This window comes from Limanda limanda, chromosome 8, assembly GCF_963576545.1.
Source record: "Limanda limanda chromosome 8, fLimLim1.1, whole genome shotgun sequence".
Taxonomy (NCBI): domain Eukaryota; kingdom Metazoa; phylum Chordata; class Actinopteri; order Pleuronectiformes; family Pleuronectidae; genus Limanda; species Limanda limanda.
In genome coordinates, this window is record NC_083643.1 from 584,380 (window position 1) to 601,062 (window position 16,683).

The window sequence follows — 16,683 nt, forward strand, 5'->3', positions numbered from 1 at the left end:
TCTGTATTTATATTTGGTTTCAGTACTCTGTTACTTATGTTTCTTCATTTCACTTCTCAGCTCGAACTTTCAATCATCTTGTACTTAAAACATCTTAATCGTGAATATCTCCATTAGCACAAACTGACTTTGTGTTTGTCGTTCTGCTGACTCATCTTTCTTTTCACTGCAGATTAAATTATTCTCACTTTAATATTCTGATGTTATATGACTGTTTTGTGTTTCACTGGATCTATCATCCATCCATCTATCCTTCCAATTAATCTATCCATCTATCGTCCATCATCTATCCATCAATCAATCCATCAAACTATCATCTATCCATCTATCGTCCATCCTCCATCCATCCATCTATCCTTCCAATTAATCTATCCATCTATCGTCCATCCATCATCTATCCATCTATCCTTCAATCAATCCATCAAACTATCATCTATCCATCTATCGTCCATCCTCCATCCATCATCTATCCATCTATCCTTCAATCAATCCATCAAACTATCATCTATCCATCTATCGTCCATCCTCCATCCATCATCTATCCATCTATCCTCCATCCATCATCTATCCTTCAATCAATCCATCAAACTATCATCTATCCATCTATCGTCCACCCATCATCTATCCTTCCATCAATCTATCGTCCATCATCCATCATCCATCTATCATCTATCCATCTATCGTCCATCATCAATCCTTCCATCAATTTATCAATCCATCATCCATCTATCCATCTATCGTCCATCATCCATCTATCATCTATCCTCCATCCATCATCTATCATTCACCATCTATCATCCATCCATCTATCCTTCCATCAATCCATAATAATATGAGTGATCCTGCTGTAGTTCTTCCTACCACCAGTGCGTGGCAGTGTTTCGCCACCGCTGCTGCTCGTCTACCAGAAGTGAGGCACCAGAAGAAGAAGTCTCACCGGAAGAAGAAGTCTCCCGCCCCCTGCCGAGCTTTTTAAACCAGCGCGGGACTCTGCTGCTCACTTCCTGTTGCTTCTGTTGTCTGATCGGTGTCTTCAGGCTCGACCTCCATCAGACCTTCATCAGACCTTCATCAGGTCTTCATCAGATCCCTGAGCTGTTTAGTTGGTGAACCCTCTTCCTCCTCTTCTTCCTCGGTCTCTCCGGACGGAAGATGGTGCGGACTAAAGCGGACAGTGTCCCCGGCTCCTACAGGAAAGGTAACGTCTTATTATTATTATTAATGTGACGAGCTGATGGAAACGAGTCTTTTCACCGAGTTCACCGAGCGGAGCCGGTTTGAAGTGAATCTCATCGTGAGAACAGGAAACTGATCCTCTACCGCCGGTCTCCCGCCAACCGGAGCCGGTCCAGGTCCAGGTCCAGGTCCCGGTCCAGCTTCCTGCTCAGCGAACTGGTTCCTACTGGTTCCATCTCGATATTAATTAATTTCACTGAACTCCATGTGATAATAAACTGGTTTCTGCTCTGGCGCCAGTTGTTAGCGCCACGCTGCGGCGACGTGATGACGTTGCACGAAACCTCGTTAAAAAACTACGACATTAAATAAGAACTCGCTTCTCGTTGAGCGTGCACGTGAAACCGGAAGTGATGAAACTGTTAGAACTCTTCCACATGGTCCCGCGGATCCTTCGGCTGATCCACTGTCCAACCCCCCCGTTCAGAGACAAGTGAGATCTAACATCTCAACGAATGTTCCTACAGTGATATCGATTCTGTTTCCTGTTGGTGACGTCATATCTGCCCCCCCCCCCATGCTAATATTCATATCTGTGCTGGTTCGGTTCCTCTGGTTTTCAGCGGTTGCAGCTCAAGCTCCCAGGAAGTCGCTGGGCGCCAGTTCCTCCAACTCGGCGTCCTGCAGCAGCCAGGCGTCCACCCCAGGTCAGTGCCCCCCCCCTCGCCGTCTGTCCGTCCCCGTCCACCACGCCACGCCGCTCATCATGTTCTCTCTCTCACAGCTAAGGGTAAATACGCCGGTGGGAACGTGGTGTGTCCCCGCCCCACCCCCACCTGGCAGAAGGGCATCGGCGACTTCTTCGGCGGGCCCCCCCGCAAGCCGGAGAAGGAGAACCAGAGGCCCCAGGAGGTGGAGGACGACGAGGAGGCCGGAGGCAGCGGGATGTCAAAGGTCACCAGGAAGTAGGTTTCGGATCAGGTCCTGTTGTTGAACTGCAGCTCCGAGGTTCTGGATCCGTGGGTCGAGTTCCACCGGAGATAAAAAGTTTACTTCCTTCACACGATGAATGAAGCTGACCTGAGGCTCGGCTGGAGAACATCTCATCTTCTATCACTTAGGAACAATGACCAGCAACAGAAATACTCAACGTTATTTAGAAAAGTCTATAAATGTATAAACTAGTTTTATCCTCCAAGTGGAGACTGGACTCAGATTGCGATGCACATGAATGTGTATGAATCAGCAGAAACAGCTCAGAAGGGTTTGGAGTCTGGACCCGTTCCCCTGGTGTGTATCTCCAGGGCTTTGTCTCCTGGTTTCTTCTGTGGAACCAGTGAAGATCTTTTCCACCTTTGTGCTGTTTCCTCTGGAGGACGATCTGTGTTAAATCAGATTTCAGCTCATTCAACATGTGTGGGTCTGGTTTGCTGTCATGTCTCAGGAATGTTATTAATCACACTGTTCATTCAGTTTACACTTAACGTGTTTGTAGGAAACGGGAGAATCGGACTTTATGAAAGCTGAGGCACGTCCAACACATTTGCATTATTCACACAGTCTGACTCCTGACGACAAACAATTATTTAAACACAACTGTCTATTGAAAACTTTTGTGTTACACAAGCGTTGCAGCTGAGAAGGTCGTCGTGGTTCTTGTGTCTTAAAGAGAATGGAGCTAAACCCAAGTGTTTGAGACAGAGGCTGAAGAGAGGAGCTGCAGCAGTCTGAGGAACGTGATCCTGAACGTTAGAGAATGAAAACATTTCACAGTAACAAATTATCAAATGATGAAGATGAACAGAATGTGTCGCGGTTGATCGTTATGAATTCACCAGAGATCTCCTGTCACCATGTTGTGTAGAAGCTGCTGTGAAGTGTGACTGAGTGTGTTGTGTGTTGTTGTGCAGGTCCAGGCCGCTGCCGGCTGACGATGAGGAGGAGGAAGCCTGAGACGAAGAGTGAATCTCTGCTGCCGCTGTTCAAACAACGTTAAAATGTACATCTGTATATAAGTTACTGCTGAATTCCCTTTAACTAGGTCATTAAACACTTTTTATGTTTTTAACCTGCTGGTGTCTGTTGTGTTGATATATTCACGTGCACAGTGTGTGTGTCTGTTCCCGGAGCGTGTATAGTGTTTATAGTGAGAAGTGTTGAATCAAAGAGTAAATCATTAACAGGAGATTTCTGTGAATCTGGAACCAAGCCTAAATAAAGATGGAGGACGCTTCACTTCCGCCCAGACGCCAAACTGTTTCCTGTCGTGACGTCTTCACCGGTTTGATCAAACAACAAATTAAAACCATAAACTGTATATAAAGATTAAAACCCAGCACTTGAACATCCGGGAACCAGTCAGAGGAGCTCGAGCCCCGCCCCACCCAGAGGTCCGGGTCATAAAACCAAGCGCTCCCGTTTATACAGCCTACGGAAGCCGGTGGTGTCCGTGTTTACATCCGGGTTGTGTGATTCTAACACAGGAACACAGGGTGAGTTAACACAACAAGTCAACACGGTGCGTGCTGCGGGTGTGTGTCTGTGTGTGTGTAGCTATACTTATGAGGACATTTAGTCTGGTCCTCACAAAGATCAGAGTCAGTTGTGTTAGGTTATAGTGAGGTTGTTAGAGTTGTGTTATAGTTATGGTTAGTTATTCAGTTGTGTGGTTTGGTTGGGGCTAGGGAATGTATTATGTCAATGAGCGTCTTCATAACTATATAGAGACGTGTGAGTCTCTGTGTGTGTGTCTGTGTGTGTGTCTGTGTGTGTAGCAAGTTTCAAGTGTTTTGCAAATGCACAACAAAACATTAAGCAGTCGCTGGCAATGAAGTGCTGCAGTCTCTCTGTCTGTGTGTGTGTGTCTCTGTTTCCTTGTGTGTCTGTCTGTGTGTGTGTCTCTTTGTGTTTCTCTGTGTGTGAGTCTCTGTGACTGTGTGTGTCTGTCTGTGTGTGTGTGTCTCTTTCTGTTTCCCTGTGTGTGTGTCTCTTTGTGTTCACCTGTGTGTGTGTGTTGTGTTTCTAACTGTAACCATGTGACTGTGCTCAGTCCTGATCTGGGGAGACAGGCTCTGAGGTGGGGACACGTTTCAGTGTGACACAGCCGAGCTGAGAGGAGACAGGCTCTGAGGTGGGGACACGTTTCAGTGTGACACAGACGCTCTGCGGTGGGGACACGTTTCAGTGTGACACAGCCGAGATGAGCAGCAGCAGGATGAGGTGGACGGTGGTGGTGCTGAGCTGCCAGCACGGAGACACTGTGTACTCCTTCCAGAGAGGTGAGGCTCCTCCTCCTCTTCCTCATCCTCTTCCTCCTCCTCTTCCTCATCCTCATCTCCTTCTTCCTCCTCTTCTTCCTCCTCCTCTTCCTCCTTTCTTCCTCCTTTCTTCCTCCCTATCCTCCTCCTCCTCTTCCTCCTCACTCTCCTTCTCATCCTCCTCCTCCTCTCGTTCCTCTTCCTCCTCTTCTTCCTCCTCCTCTTCTTCCTCCTCTTCTTCGTCCTCCTCTTCCTCCTCCTCTTCGTCCTCTTCCTCCTCTTCTTCCTCCTCATCCTCTCCTTCCTCTTCATCTTCTTCCTCCTCCTCCTCTTTCTCGTCCTCTTCCTCCTCATCCTCCTCCTCCTCTTCATCTTCTTCCTCTTCCTCCTCCTCCTCCTCCTCCTCTTCCTCCTATTCTTCCTCCTCGTCCTCTTCCTCCTCTTCTTCCTCCTCCTCTTCTTCCTCCTCTTCTTCGTCCTCCTCTTCCTCCTCCTCTTCGTCCTCTTCCTCCTCTTCTTCCTCCTCATCCTCTCCTTCCTCTTCATCTTCTTCCTCCTCCTCTTCCTCCTCTTTCTCGTCCTCTTTCTTGTCCTCTTCCTCCTCATCCTCCTCCTCCTCTTCATCTTCTTCCTCCTCTTCCTCCTCCTCCTCCTCCTCCTCCTCCTCCTCCTCCTCCTCTTCCTCCTATTCTTCCTCCTCCTCCTCCTCCTCCTCCTCCTCCTCCTCTTCTTCCTCCTCCTCCTCCTCTTCCTCCCCTCCTCTTCATCAGTATCAGTGACGTAGTTGTAGAAATATATCAAACATGGAATGAAACCACATCACAACTCATAACTGTGTGTGTGTGTGTGTGTGTCTGTCTGTGTGTGTGTCTGTCTGTGTGTGTGTGTGTGTGTGTGTGTGTCTGTCTGTCTGTGTGTGTGTGTGTGTCTGTGTGTCTGTGTGTGTGTGTGTGTGTGTGTCTCAGAGCTGGAGTTGCGGCAGCAGTGTGGCTCTCTCTATGAGGGTGCGTTGGTTTTGACGGTGCAGGACCGCCAGGAGCCGCTGGGCAGCGGGGGGGCCACGCTGAACGCTCTGCTGGTGGCTGCTGAACATCTGAGCAGCCGAGCAGGACACACGGTGAGTCCTGAGAGAAGACACAACGTCCTGCTGGTCCTTTATCTGTCACCTGACCTGGGATCAGAGAGAGAAGGAGCATCTGTACAGAGAGAATATAAACTACACATAATATACAGAGGCATATACAGTAATGTGGGAGGACGTCAGAAATCAGTTAGAACCTGTAAAGCTTAAAGCGTTAATATAAAAAACCTGTTGTGTTTTAACTTGAGTTTAAATCGAGAAAAAGTTTGAAAACATCTGTTTACTGCTGGAGAGTTGTCAATTTTTTGGTGCATTAATAGAATATATTAAAAATCAAATGAGTGCATATGAATGGCAGACGGGAGCCGCTGATCAAATAAGCTCGTTGCATGAATAGTGTTTGGATCCACATGTTGACGACAGGAGCAGGTTTCAACCGGTTTCAACCGGTTTCAAACCATGAAGCTGTCAGTCCCTCGCTGACGGCCTCTCACAGGATCTCTCTGTTGAAGCCTCCTGGGGAACCAGTGTCTTCTGGTCCTCTGAGTCCTCACACTGGGAGACAGCTTTAAGGACAGGTTGTCCACGTCTCATCAGCACATGTGGACCAGTCCTGACGTGGACATGCAACAGCACGAAGCCCTAAGAGAACCCGTCTCAGCTCCTGACAGTTCGGCTGCAGTGATCCCGGTTGGACCTGATTCATCTTGAGTAAAGAGGTTCTCTCTCCTCAGGTGGTGACGGCTGACGTCCTGGATGATGCTCACATCCTCATCCTCCACACAGTGAGTCCGGTCCAAGGGCAGGATGTGTGTTCCTCTAGTCTGATTTGTATTTGTCGGTGCTCACAGGTGTTGTCGTCCTGCAGGGTAGAGACTTCCCCTGGAGCTCCTGCAGCCGAGCGTTCTGCTGGTTACCTGGAGAGAAGCCCGACCAGAAGGTCCAGGCTCCGGTCTGCTGCCTGGACCTGCTGCTGGAGTGTCTCAGTACCAAGGTCGGCCTCAGGCTTCATCCTTTCACACAGAACTTCACATGTTACATTACGATGATAAAAATCCACCACCAACGACACTGAATAGTGAAACTACACAACCTGACAGCTTTAAAATGTTGAAATGGAGATAATTGAGCTACAAGTTGTGTTCACACGGTTGTTTGTTGAGACCACTGTTGTTTACACAGAGTGTTGATTTTGTGTTTGTGTCTCAGATCTGTCCTGGTTCACCTCCTGGTGTGTGGGTCTGCAGCACTGACATGATTCTCTCAATCCCTCCAGACTTTGGTTAGTGAACAGAGAAGTAAAGGGAATCACCGCTGAGCAACTCCTCACTCTTCAGTAGTTTGGCTTCTAGAAACAAACTTATTTACACAGAGGCTTTAAAAACACTTCTTTCCTGTTTCTGTTTTCTTCCTGCGTGAATCGAGTCTCGTCTAAAGACTTTGACGCTCATTTTCTATCTGCGTTTCAGGGCTGAACAAACAAAATTTACTTCAATTGTTGTGTTAGAGATTCATGTTTGTGTGTGTCTGTGTTGTGTTAGCTCTTTCCTGGCAGGGCTTCTCTGGTGTCCGGGTGCTGGCGCTACCAGGGGACGTCTCCTATGCAGCCAATCACGGAGTCTACCTGTCCGACCAACTGGTGCTCACTTTATTTTAACTAATGTCCGTTAATTAACTGATGATTTTGTGTGAAAGTTAAATATTATATACCATTGTTAAAACATTAATTAATCATAATTTAAAGATTTTTTAGTATCAACAAAATGTGTCCAGATTGTGACTGAAGGAGCGTTTGTTTCGTCTCCCAGGGACAAGTCAGAGACATCATCTACAAGGGGACGAAGGAGCAGATTGAAGGAGCTCTGATGCCTGATGGGAACGTCCCCCTGGTGCGTCCTCTCCTGCGCTAAGAAAATCAATCACACTTTTAAATACCAAAGACACTGGGTTTGACTAATAGAGTGATTTGTTTAAGTTGCTGAAAGCTGAGGATTTGATATTCACTCTGTTAAAGAGTCGTTCCATTCAAAATACACAACCGGGGAAGTTCCTGTTTTCTGCTTTAAGTTTAATTTTTAATTCAGGACCTGAAACTAAACTTCTGCTCTGTGTCTGTCTGCTGGTCTGTCTGTCTGTCTGCTGGTCTGTCTGCTGGTCTGTCTGTCTGCTGGTCTGTCTGCTGGTCTGTCTGCTGGTCTGTCTGCTGGTCTGTCTGCTGGTCTGTCTGCTGGTCTGTCTGCTGGTCTGTCTGCTGGTCTGTCTGTCTGCTGGTCTGTCTGCTGGTCTGTCTGCTGGTCTGTCTGCTGGTCCGTCTGCTGGTCTGTCTGCTGGTCTGTCTGCTGGTCTGTCTGCTGGTCTGTCTGTCTGCTGGTCCGTCTGCTGGTCTGTCTGCTGGTCTGTCTGCTGGTCTGTCTGTCTGCTGGTCTGTCTGCTGGTCTGTCTGCTGGTCCGTCTGCTGGTCTGTCTGCTGGTCTGTCTGCTGGTCTGTCTGCTGGTCTGTCTGTCTGCTGGTCTGTCTGCTGGTCTGTCTGCTGGTCTGTCTGCTGGTCTGTCTGCTGGTCTGTCTGCTGGTCCGTCTGCTGGTCCGTCTGCTGGTCTGTCTGCTGGTCTGTCTGCTGGTCTGTCTGCTGGTCTGTCTGTCTGCTGGTCTGTCTGCTGGTCTGTCTGCTGGTCCGTCTGCTGGTCTGTCTGCTGGTCTGTCTGCTGGTCTTTCTGCTGGTCTGTCTGTCTGCTGGTCTGTCTGCTGGTCTGTCTGCTGGTCTGTCTGTCTGCTGGTCTGTCTGCTGGTCTGTCTGCTGGTCTGTCTGCTGGTCTGTCTGTCTGCTGGTCTGTCTGCTGGTCTGTCTGCTGGTCTGTCTGCTGGTCTGTCTGCTGGTCTGTCTGCTGGTCTGTCTGCTGGTCTGTCTGCTGGTCTGTCTGTCTGCTGGTCTGTCTGCTGGTCCGTCTGCTGGTCTGTCTGCTGGTCTGTCTGCTGGTCTGTCTGTCTGCTGGTCTGTCTGTCTGCTGGTCTGTCTGTCTGCTGGTCTGTCTGTCTGGTGGTCTGTCTGCTGGTCTGTCTGTCTGGTGGTCCGTCTGCTGGTCCGTCTGCTGGTCCGTCTGCTGGTCCGTCTGCTGGTCCGTCTGCTGGTCTGTCTGCTGGTCTGTCTGTCTGCTGGTCTGTCTGCTGGTCTGTCTGCTGGTCTGTCTGTCTGCTGGTCTGTCTGCTGGTCTGTCTGCTGGTCTGTCTGCTGGTCTGTCTGCTGGTCTGTCTGCTGGTCTGTCTGTCTGCTGGTCTGTCTGTCTGCTGGTCTGCTGGTCTGTCTGCTGGTCTGTCTGTCTGCTGGTCTGTCTGCTGGTCTGTCTGCTGGTCTGTCTGCTGGTCTGTCTGCTGGTCCGTCTGCTGGTCTGTCTGCTGGTCTGTCTGCTGGTCTGTCTGTCTGCTGGTCTGCTGGTCTGTCTGCTGGTCTGTCTGTCTGCTGGTCTGTCTGCTGGTCTGTCTGCTGGTCTGTCTGTCTGCTGGTCTGCTGGTCTGTCTGCTGGTCTGTCTGTCTGCTGGTCTGTCTGCTGGTCTGTCTGCTGGTCTGTCTGCTGGTCTGTCTGCTGGTCCGTCTGCTGGTCTGTCTGTCTGCTGGTCTGTCTGCTGGTCTGTCTGCAGGTTTCAGGTCCGGTCTTCTTCAGCCGGTCTGTGTCAGAGAAGCTGTTGCAGACTCACGTGACTCCTCCTCTCGATGGCTGCACGTACCTGGGCCTGGACTCTGGAGCTCCGCCCCTGCAGGTACAGTTGGTGTAAACTGTTTTCATGCTCGAATGTTCAGAATCACTGTCCTCAGACTGTCCACTGCTGCAGCTCCTCTTTCAGCCCCTGGCCCCAACTCTTGGTTCTAGCTCCTGTCTCTTTAAGACCCCCCCCCCACCTGTACACTAACTGACCAACACTAACAGTTCATCTCAAGATTCTCACGTTGTTTTTATAAAGAAGTCGTGACGTGGAAGCTCTTGTTTCATCGTCTCTCTCGCTCCTCAGATCTCTCTCTTCCTGGACGTCCTGAAGTGTCTCTGCTCCGATCTGACTCAGGATCAGTTTGTGAGTGAGAGAGCCGGCTGCAGTTCTGTTGCTGGACCACAGGGGGCGATGGTGAGGGGTGGCAGGACGGCGCTGTGGAGGATCCTCAGAGGGACTCCGCTCACACTGGGTGGGTGAGCCTGTCTGTCTCTCTGTGAACCTGTCTCTCTCTCAGTCTGTCTCTCTAGCTTAGCTTGAAGACTAGGAACAGGGGGAGCTGCTAGCTTAGCTTAGCTTAGCTTGAAGAATAGGAACAGGGGGAACTGCTAGCTTAGCTTAGCTTAGCTTAGCTTAGCTTAGCTTGAAGACTAGGAACAGGGGGAACTGCTAGCTTAGCTTGAAGACTAGGAACAGGGGGAGCTGCTAGCTTAGCTTAGCTTGAAGACTAGGAGCAGGGGGAACTACTTGCTTAGCTTAGCTTAGCTTGAAGACTAGGAGCAGGGGGAACTACTAGCTTAGCTTAGCTTAGCTTGAAGACTAGGAACAGGGGGAACTACTAGCTTAGCTTAGCTTAGCTTGAAGACTAGGAACAGGGGGAACTGCTAGCTTAGCTTAGCTTGAAGACTAGGAACAGGGGGAAGTGCTAGCTTAGCTTAGCTTGAAGACTAGGAACAGGGGGAAGTGCTAGCTTAGTTTAGCTTAGCTTGAAGACTAGGAGCAGGGGGAACTGCTAGCTTAGCTTAGCTTAGTTTGAAGACTAGTAACAGGGGGAACTGCTAGCTTAGCTTAGCTTGAAGACTAGGAACAGAGGGAACTGCTAGCTTAGCTTAGCTTGAAGACTAGGAACAGGGGGAACTGCTAGCTTAGCTTAGCTTGAAGACTAGGAACAGGGGGAACTGCTAGCTTAGCTTAGCTTGAAGACTAGGAACAGGGGGAACTGCTAGCTTAGCTTAGCTTGAAGACTGGGAACAGGGGGAACTGCTAGCTTACCTTAGCTTAGCTTGAAGACTAGGAACAGGGGGAACTGCTAGCTTAGCTTAGCTTAGCTTGAAGACTAGGAACAGGGGGAACTGCTAGCTTACCTTAGCTTAGCTTGAAGACGAGGAACAGGGGGAACTGCTAGCTTAGCTTAGCTTAGCTTGAAGACTAGGAACCGGGGGAACTGCTAGCTTAGCTTAGCTTTAAGACTAAGAGCAGGGGGAACTGCTAGCTTAGCTTGAAGACTAGTAACAGGGGGAACTGCTAGCTTAGCTTAGCTTGAAGACTAGGAACAGGGGGAACTGCTAGCTTAGCTTAGCTTGAAGACTAGGAACAGGGGGAACTGCTAGCTTAGCTTAGCTTAGCTTGAAGACTAGGAACAGGGGGAACTGCTAGCTTAGTTTAGCTTAGCTTGAAGACTAGGAACAGGCTAACTGCTAGCTTAGCTTAGCTTAGCTTGAAGACTAGGAGCAGGGGGAACTACTAGCTTAGCTTAGCTTAGCTTGAAGACTAGGAACAGGGGGAACTACTAGCTTAGCTTAGCTTAGCTTGAAGACTAGGAACAGGGGGAACTGCTAGCTTAGCTTAGCTTGAAGACTAGGAACAGGGGGAACTGCTAGCTTAGCTTAGCTTGAAGACTAGGAACAGGGGGAAGTGCTAGCTTAGTTTAGCTTAGCTTGAAGACTAGGAGCAGGGGGAACTGCTAGCTTAGCTTAGCTTAGTTTGAAGACTAGTAACAGGGGGAACTGCTAGCTTAGCTTAGCTTGAAGACTAGGAACAGAGGGAACTGCTAGCTTAGCTTAGCTTGAAGACTAGGAACAGGGGGAACTGCTAGCTTAGCTTAGCTTGAAGACTAGGAACAGGGGGAACTGCTAGCTTAGCTTAGCTTGAAGACTAGGAACAGGGGGAACTGCTAGCTTAGCTTAGCTTGAAGACTGGGAACAGGGGGAACTGCTAGCTTACCTTAGCTTAGCTTGAAGACTAGGAACAGGGGGAACTGCTAGCTTAGCTTAGCTTAGCTTGAAGACTAGGAACAGGGGGAACTGCTAGCTTACCTTAGCTTAGCTTGAAGACGAGGAACAGGGGGAACTGCTAGCTTAGCTTAGCTTAGCTTGAAGACTAGGAACCGGGGGAACTGCTAGCTTAGCTTAGCTTTAAGACTAAGAGCAGGGGGAACTGCTAGCTTAGCTTGAAGACTAGTAACAGGGGGAACTGCTAGCTTAGCTTAGCTTGAAGACTAGGAACAGGGGGAACTGCTAGCTTAGCTTAGCTTGAAGACTAGGAACAGGGGGAACTGCTAGCTTAGCTTAGCTTAGCTTGAAGACTAGGAACAGGGGGAACTGCTAGCTTAGCTTAGCTTAGCTTGAAGACTAGGAACAGGGGGAGCTGCTAGCTTAGCTTAGCTTGAAGACTAGGAACAGAGGGAACTGCTAGCTTAGCTTAGCTTGAAGACTAGGAACAGGGGGAAGTGCTAGCTTAGTTTAGCTTAGCTTGAAGACTAGGAGCAGGGGGAACTGCTAGCTTAGTTTAGCTTAGCTTGAAGACTAGGAACAGGCTAACTGCTAGCTTAGCTTAGCTTGAACACTAGGAACAGGGGACCTAGCTTGACCACCAGACGTGTTTCGCCCCCCCTCACAGTCTACGTGCCCGGCGGTCGCTATGACTACCTGACTCTCTCTGGAAAGCAGCACGTGGAGCGGCTGAGCCGTGATTGGCCGGACGGGAACACGCTGTCTCACATCCAGGTGACTCACGCTGCTCCTCTGTGACCTCACACACGCGTCCTCACTGAGCGTCGCTAACGCTGCACGACTTCCTGTTTCCCTCAGAGAGAGAGAGGGCTCAGTGACGGAGGTCGGGTGATCAACAGCGTTCTGGAGGCAGACGTTGCTGTGGCGACCGGAGCGGTGGTGCAGCACTGCCACCTGCAGGTGAGGCGCTCAACGTCAACATCGCCTGACGAGGAATTAGCGCCCTCTGGTGGAAAGAGCTTGAATCCAAACTTCTGTTCAGTGTTCATCTCCATTAACAACTCTCTGCATATGAAGACCTGACCTAGCAGAGAGCTGGAGACTGTTGACCTTTGACCTTTGTTTATTCACAAGAAGAATCTGTTTCTATAGATTAACAGTTCATGTTTCAGTGCTGTGACCTCTGACCTCTGCACCAGGGTCCTCTGGACGTCCCCTCAGGTTGTCTCCTGTCGGGTCTCGAGCTGTCCACGTCACGCTGCGTCAGGAAGCTGAAAATGACCGATGACATCATCATCCAGGGACACCGCATCCAGCTGGGGGCGCTGCAGCTGAAGGTCTTCACTGTGATGGGAGCGCAGGACCAGCTGGAGGTAGAACATCCGATATGAAACTAATATGTTCCTCTATCGGTTTCTTTCACTTTGTAACCAGATGTAAATCAGTCTCCTCCTCCTCCTCCTCCTCCTGCTCCTCCTCCTGCTCTCCTCCTCCTCCTCCTCCTCCTCCTCCTCCTCATCCTCCTCCTCCTCCTCCTCCTCCTCCTCATCCTCCTCCTCCTCCTGCTCTCCTCCTCATCCTCCTCCTCCTCCTCCTCCTCCTCCTCCTCCTCCTCCTCCTCCTCCTCCTCCTCCTCCTCCTCCTCCTCCTCCTCCTCCTGCTCTCCTCCTCCTCCTGCTCTCCTCCTCCTCCTCCTCCTCCTCCTCCTCTTCCTCCTCCTCCTCCTCCTCCTCAGGTCTCCTCTGATGACAGCGACGCCTCCTTCCTCAACCAGAGGTGGAGCCACTTCTTCAGCAGGACAGGAACACAGTAAGATGGATTCTTGAAAATGAGTCTCATTACTTTCTCTTTATCTTTACTGTAAAGCAGGGGTGTCAAACTCATTTTTGTTATGGGGCCACATACTGACCACTTTGATCTCAAGTGGGCCAGACCAGTAAAATCATAGCATAATAGCCTCGTACCCCCCCCCCGTTTTTTTCACCGCCGCCACCACACCCCTCTGCCCTGGATTACGTTGCGTCGGACCCTTCTTGGAACACGGACCTAGGAGTCTATCACACGCATTGAAAGTGAAAGATGAGGGCTGAGGTGGGATTCCAGCCCCCCGTGGCTCCGTGCACACCACTGCGTACCCCCTGAACCACTTTGCGTACCCCGTACTCCAGTTTGGGAACCGATGGTCTATGGCAGGGGTCACCAACCTTTTTGAAACTGAGAACTACTTTGAAGGTACTGAGTAGTACGAAGGGCTACTTGTTTGATACAAACGTCCTGAATAACAAAGTTGCAAAGATCACATTTTAATAATAATAATAATATATGTGAAGAGAATGTCTGATCACATCGATTTAAATTATTTCTCGCAATAATCATTAACAACGATTTCCGCAACAATAATGGTAGGAAACAGATAAATTAAAACAGGCTTTATTTTTTTGTTAAGCTGTTTCAACTTTGCTTAAATTCAACCTTATTGAAGTACTCTTGGTGCTATTTATCACTACATTCCTCCATCAATCTGTACTTTTTCAAAAATAGAGAAACAATAAATTAAATTAGAATCACTTTGTTACAACGATGATGAAGTTCAACCAAAAATAACACATGCATGTGACTGGGGTGCAATGTTTCTAAGTGTCTTCTTTATTTGTTGGGTCTCATACTGTCAGCTGCCAGAGTTTTCAGACCTAAAATATACAATAGTCTCTCCTCATGTCCTCCTTCATTCACTGTGAACCCAAGAGCAAGACAGGCTTCATCATACGTTATTTTCAACATGGTTGGCGGTTTTGACTTTTTTTTTTATTATTTAAAATTAAAAAAAAAAAAAAAATGTTTTTTTTTTTTTTCTTCCGAGCAAGCCTTGCATCCGGCATGCCAAGCTGGACCCCCTGGCGGGCTGTATCCGGCCCGCGGGCCGTATGTTTGACACCCCTGATGTAAAGTTTGTTTTTATTACTTTTCCACGTCGCTGGTGACGCTGCCTGGAGGTGAGATGTTTACATGTTGTCATCTTATTGCTCGTTCTCTCTTCCTCCTCTCCTCCTCTCCTCCTCTCCTCCTCTCCTCTCCTCCTCTCCTCCTCTCCTCTCTCCTCTCCTCCTCTCTCCTCTCTCCTCTCTCCTCTCTCCTCTCCTCCTCTCCTCCTCTCCTCTCCTCCTCCCCTCCTCTCCTCTCTCCTCTCTCCTCTCTCCTCTCTCCTCTCTCCTCTCTCCTCTCTCCTCTCCTCCTCTCCTCCTCTCCTCTCCTCCTCTCCTCTCTCCTCTCTCCTCCTCTCCTCTCCTCCTCTCCTCCTCTCCTCTCTCCTCTCTCCTCTCTCCTCTCTCCTCTCCTCGTCTCTCCTCTCTCCTCTCTCCTCTCTCCTCTCTCCTCTCTCCTCTCCTCCTCTCCTCTCTCCTCTCTCCTCCTCTCCTCTCTCCTCTCTCCTCCTCTCCTCGTCTCTCTCTCCTCCTCTCCTCCTCTCCTCTCTCCTCAGGCCGGAGGAGTTATGGGTGAGGGGGGGGCAGCGCTCCCTCCTGGAGGCCCGTCTCTTCCCGGTGCTCCACCCCAGGGGGGGGGCTGTGGGTCTGGAGGGAGGCGTGGCCTGGCTGCTGGGGGGGGACGGCTGCCTGCGCTGGTGGAGGGAGGCGTGGAGGCTGTCGTTAAAGGAAGTGCTGTCACTCACCCGCCAGGAGGCGGAGCTGCATTGGAGGGAGGAGCTACTGTTCCTGGCCGGGAGGCGGAGAGTGTGTGACGCTCTGATAGGTCGGACCGACGTCTGCCTGCTGCCTTGCTTCAGGGCCGCGGTGCTGGGGGGCCAGCAGGGGGCGCTCCTGGAGACACTGGACAACAGTGAGTCACGGGGTTGGGGGGGTGGATGGGAGAGTTGACGTCAGGTGGGAGGAGCTTCCTCTTGTTTTTTTGTCTTTCTTCAGTTGCAGGAGGTTGCAGGGAGCAGGGGGCGGAGCCTGGGGCTGAGCTGGGCGTGGCTGCTCGCTGTCTCTCCTGCATCGCTGATGTGTTGGTGTGTATGGCGGGGGGGAAGGGAGGACTGAGGAGCGGACCTGCTGCTAACGAGGCCTGGAGCCCCGCCTACTTCCTGTTGGAGGAGGGTAACCTGAGGGGCGGAGTCCAGGCCCTGGCTAAACAGAGAGCTGATTGGCTGAGCAGGTGAGTGTCACTCCTGATCGGAGTCACTGTTTACGTGTCATTGGTTGATTGTAACCTGGGACCGCCCCCTGCAGGCCGGACCTGCTGGTGCGTGCGGCGCGTCACTACGAGGGCGCCGGTCAGGTGCTGCTACGACAGGCTGTGATGTCATCACAGAGGTTCATCTCTATTGGTCAGGGTGAAGTCCCGCCCCTTGATCAGTGGCAGGAAGTGGAGTGTCCGGCCAGACTGGACTTGGCAGGTGAGTCCAGAGGAGTTTACTTTGACCTCTGACCTCTCCTCTGTGTTGGGAGGAAGGTGGGGTTATGAACCGCTGTCGTTTCAGGCGGGTGGAGTGACACGCCTCCCATCGCCTTCGAGCACGGAGGCTCTGTGACCAACGCTGCTGTGAAGGTCGATGGGAAACGCCCCATCGGTGCCAGAGCCCGACGCATCGCAGAGCCCCGCCTCCTGCTGGTCAGCCACGCCGGGGGGAGGGAGAGTGAGGTTTCCACGGAAACAGTGTGCGACAGCCTGGACGACTTGAGGGACTACTGCCAGCCGCAGGCGCCCGGTAAGAGACAAGCTCCGCCCCTCAGGTTTAACAACCCAACACCTCAGAGGGTCTCAAACTGTGTGTGTGTGTGTGTGTGTGTGTGTGTGTGTCTGTGTCTGTGTCTGTGTGTGTGTGTGTGTGTGTGTGTGTGTGTGTGTGTGTGTGTGTGTGTCACAGGAGCCCTACTGAAGGCGGTGTGTGTGGTCAGCGGCCTGGTGTCTCTCACCTCCCAGCATCCTCTGGGGGACCAGCTGATGCAGAGGTGGGGGGGAGGGGTGGAGCTCCACAGCTGGTCGGCGCTGCCCACTGGATCTGGACTGGGTGAGAAAACATTTGAATAAATGAGGAACATCAGAAATCAACCAGTGTAAAAATAGGGCAAAAATATTGAATATGTGTAAAGCATTTTTTATAAAGTCTTTATACTTTTGCGCCAGTTTAACGTTTATTTAACTTTCTGTGAATATGATCTGAGTTTAATGTCAGTTCTGGATCTCACTCAAATCATCACCTCATTAAATCATGTTGATTTCCATGATTCACGTCTGAAT

At 50.5% G+C, this 16,683-nt stretch overlaps 2 protein-coding genes across 2 annotated transcripts in view; both read left to right on the top strand.

The window, feature by feature from the left end:
- The first annotated feature begins 994 nt into the window (after positions 1-994).
- Positions 995-3,244, top strand: pclaf (PCNA clamp associated factor). Its single transcript, XM_061077021.1, has 4 exons — positions 995-1,198; positions 1,800-1,883; positions 1,961-2,141; positions 3,087-3,244. The coding sequence occupies exons 1-4, from the start codon at positions 1,153-1,155 to the stop codon at positions 3,127-3,129; spliced, it is 354 nt and encodes a 117-aa protein (XP_060933004.1). The 5' UTR covers positions 995-1,152; the 3' UTR covers positions 3,130-3,244.
- A 613-nt stretch (positions 3,245-3,857) lies between these two features.
- LOC133008958 (L-fucose kinase) overlaps positions 3,858-16,683 on the top strand; it is a 15,014-nt gene continuing 2,188 nt past the window's right edge. The window contains exons 1-19 of the mRNA XM_061076346.1: positions 3,858-3,906; positions 4,226-4,454; positions 5,399-5,550; positions 6,249-6,299; positions 6,383-6,508; positions 6,724-6,796; positions 7,056-7,153; positions 7,323-7,403; positions 9,149-9,268; positions 9,518-9,686; positions 12,113-12,219; positions 12,304-12,405; positions 12,645-12,818; positions 13,181-13,254; positions 14,924-15,279; positions 15,363-15,597; positions 15,672-15,838; positions 15,923-16,150; positions 16,310-16,453. Coding sequence (XP_060932329.1) covers positions 4,376-4,454; positions 5,399-5,550; positions 6,249-6,299; positions 6,383-6,508; positions 6,724-6,796; positions 7,056-7,153; positions 7,323-7,403; positions 9,149-9,268; positions 9,518-9,686; positions 12,113-12,219; positions 12,304-12,405; positions 12,645-12,818; positions 13,181-13,254; positions 14,924-15,279; positions 15,363-15,597; positions 15,672-15,838; positions 15,923-16,150; positions 16,310-16,453 — 2,536 coding nt within the window. The 5' untranslated portion in view covers positions 3,858-3,906; positions 4,226-4,375. The remainder of the gene's footprint in view (positions 3,907-4,225; positions 4,455-5,398; positions 5,551-6,248; positions 6,300-6,382; positions 6,509-6,723; positions 6,797-7,055; positions 7,154-7,322; positions 7,404-9,148; positions 9,269-9,517; positions 9,687-12,112; positions 12,220-12,303; positions 12,406-12,644; positions 12,819-13,180; positions 13,255-14,923; positions 15,280-15,362; positions 15,598-15,671; positions 15,839-15,922; positions 16,151-16,309; positions 16,454-16,683) is intronic.

Excerpts from the sequence above, each read along its gene's own strand:
- pclaf (XM_061077021.1), top strand. The coding sequence starts at position 1,153 with ATGGTGCGGACTAAAGCGGACAGTGTCCCCGGCTCCTACAGGAAAG. Across the intron at positions 1,199-1,799 it reads CCCCGGCTCCTACAGGAAAG|CGGTTGCAGCTCAAGCTCCC; the intron begins GTAACGTCTTAT and ends TCTGGTTTTCAG. Across the intron at positions 2,142-3,086 it reads ATGTCAAAGGTCACCAGGAA|GTCCAGGCCGCTGCCGGCTG; the intron begins GTAGGTTTCGGA and ends GTTGTTGTGCAG.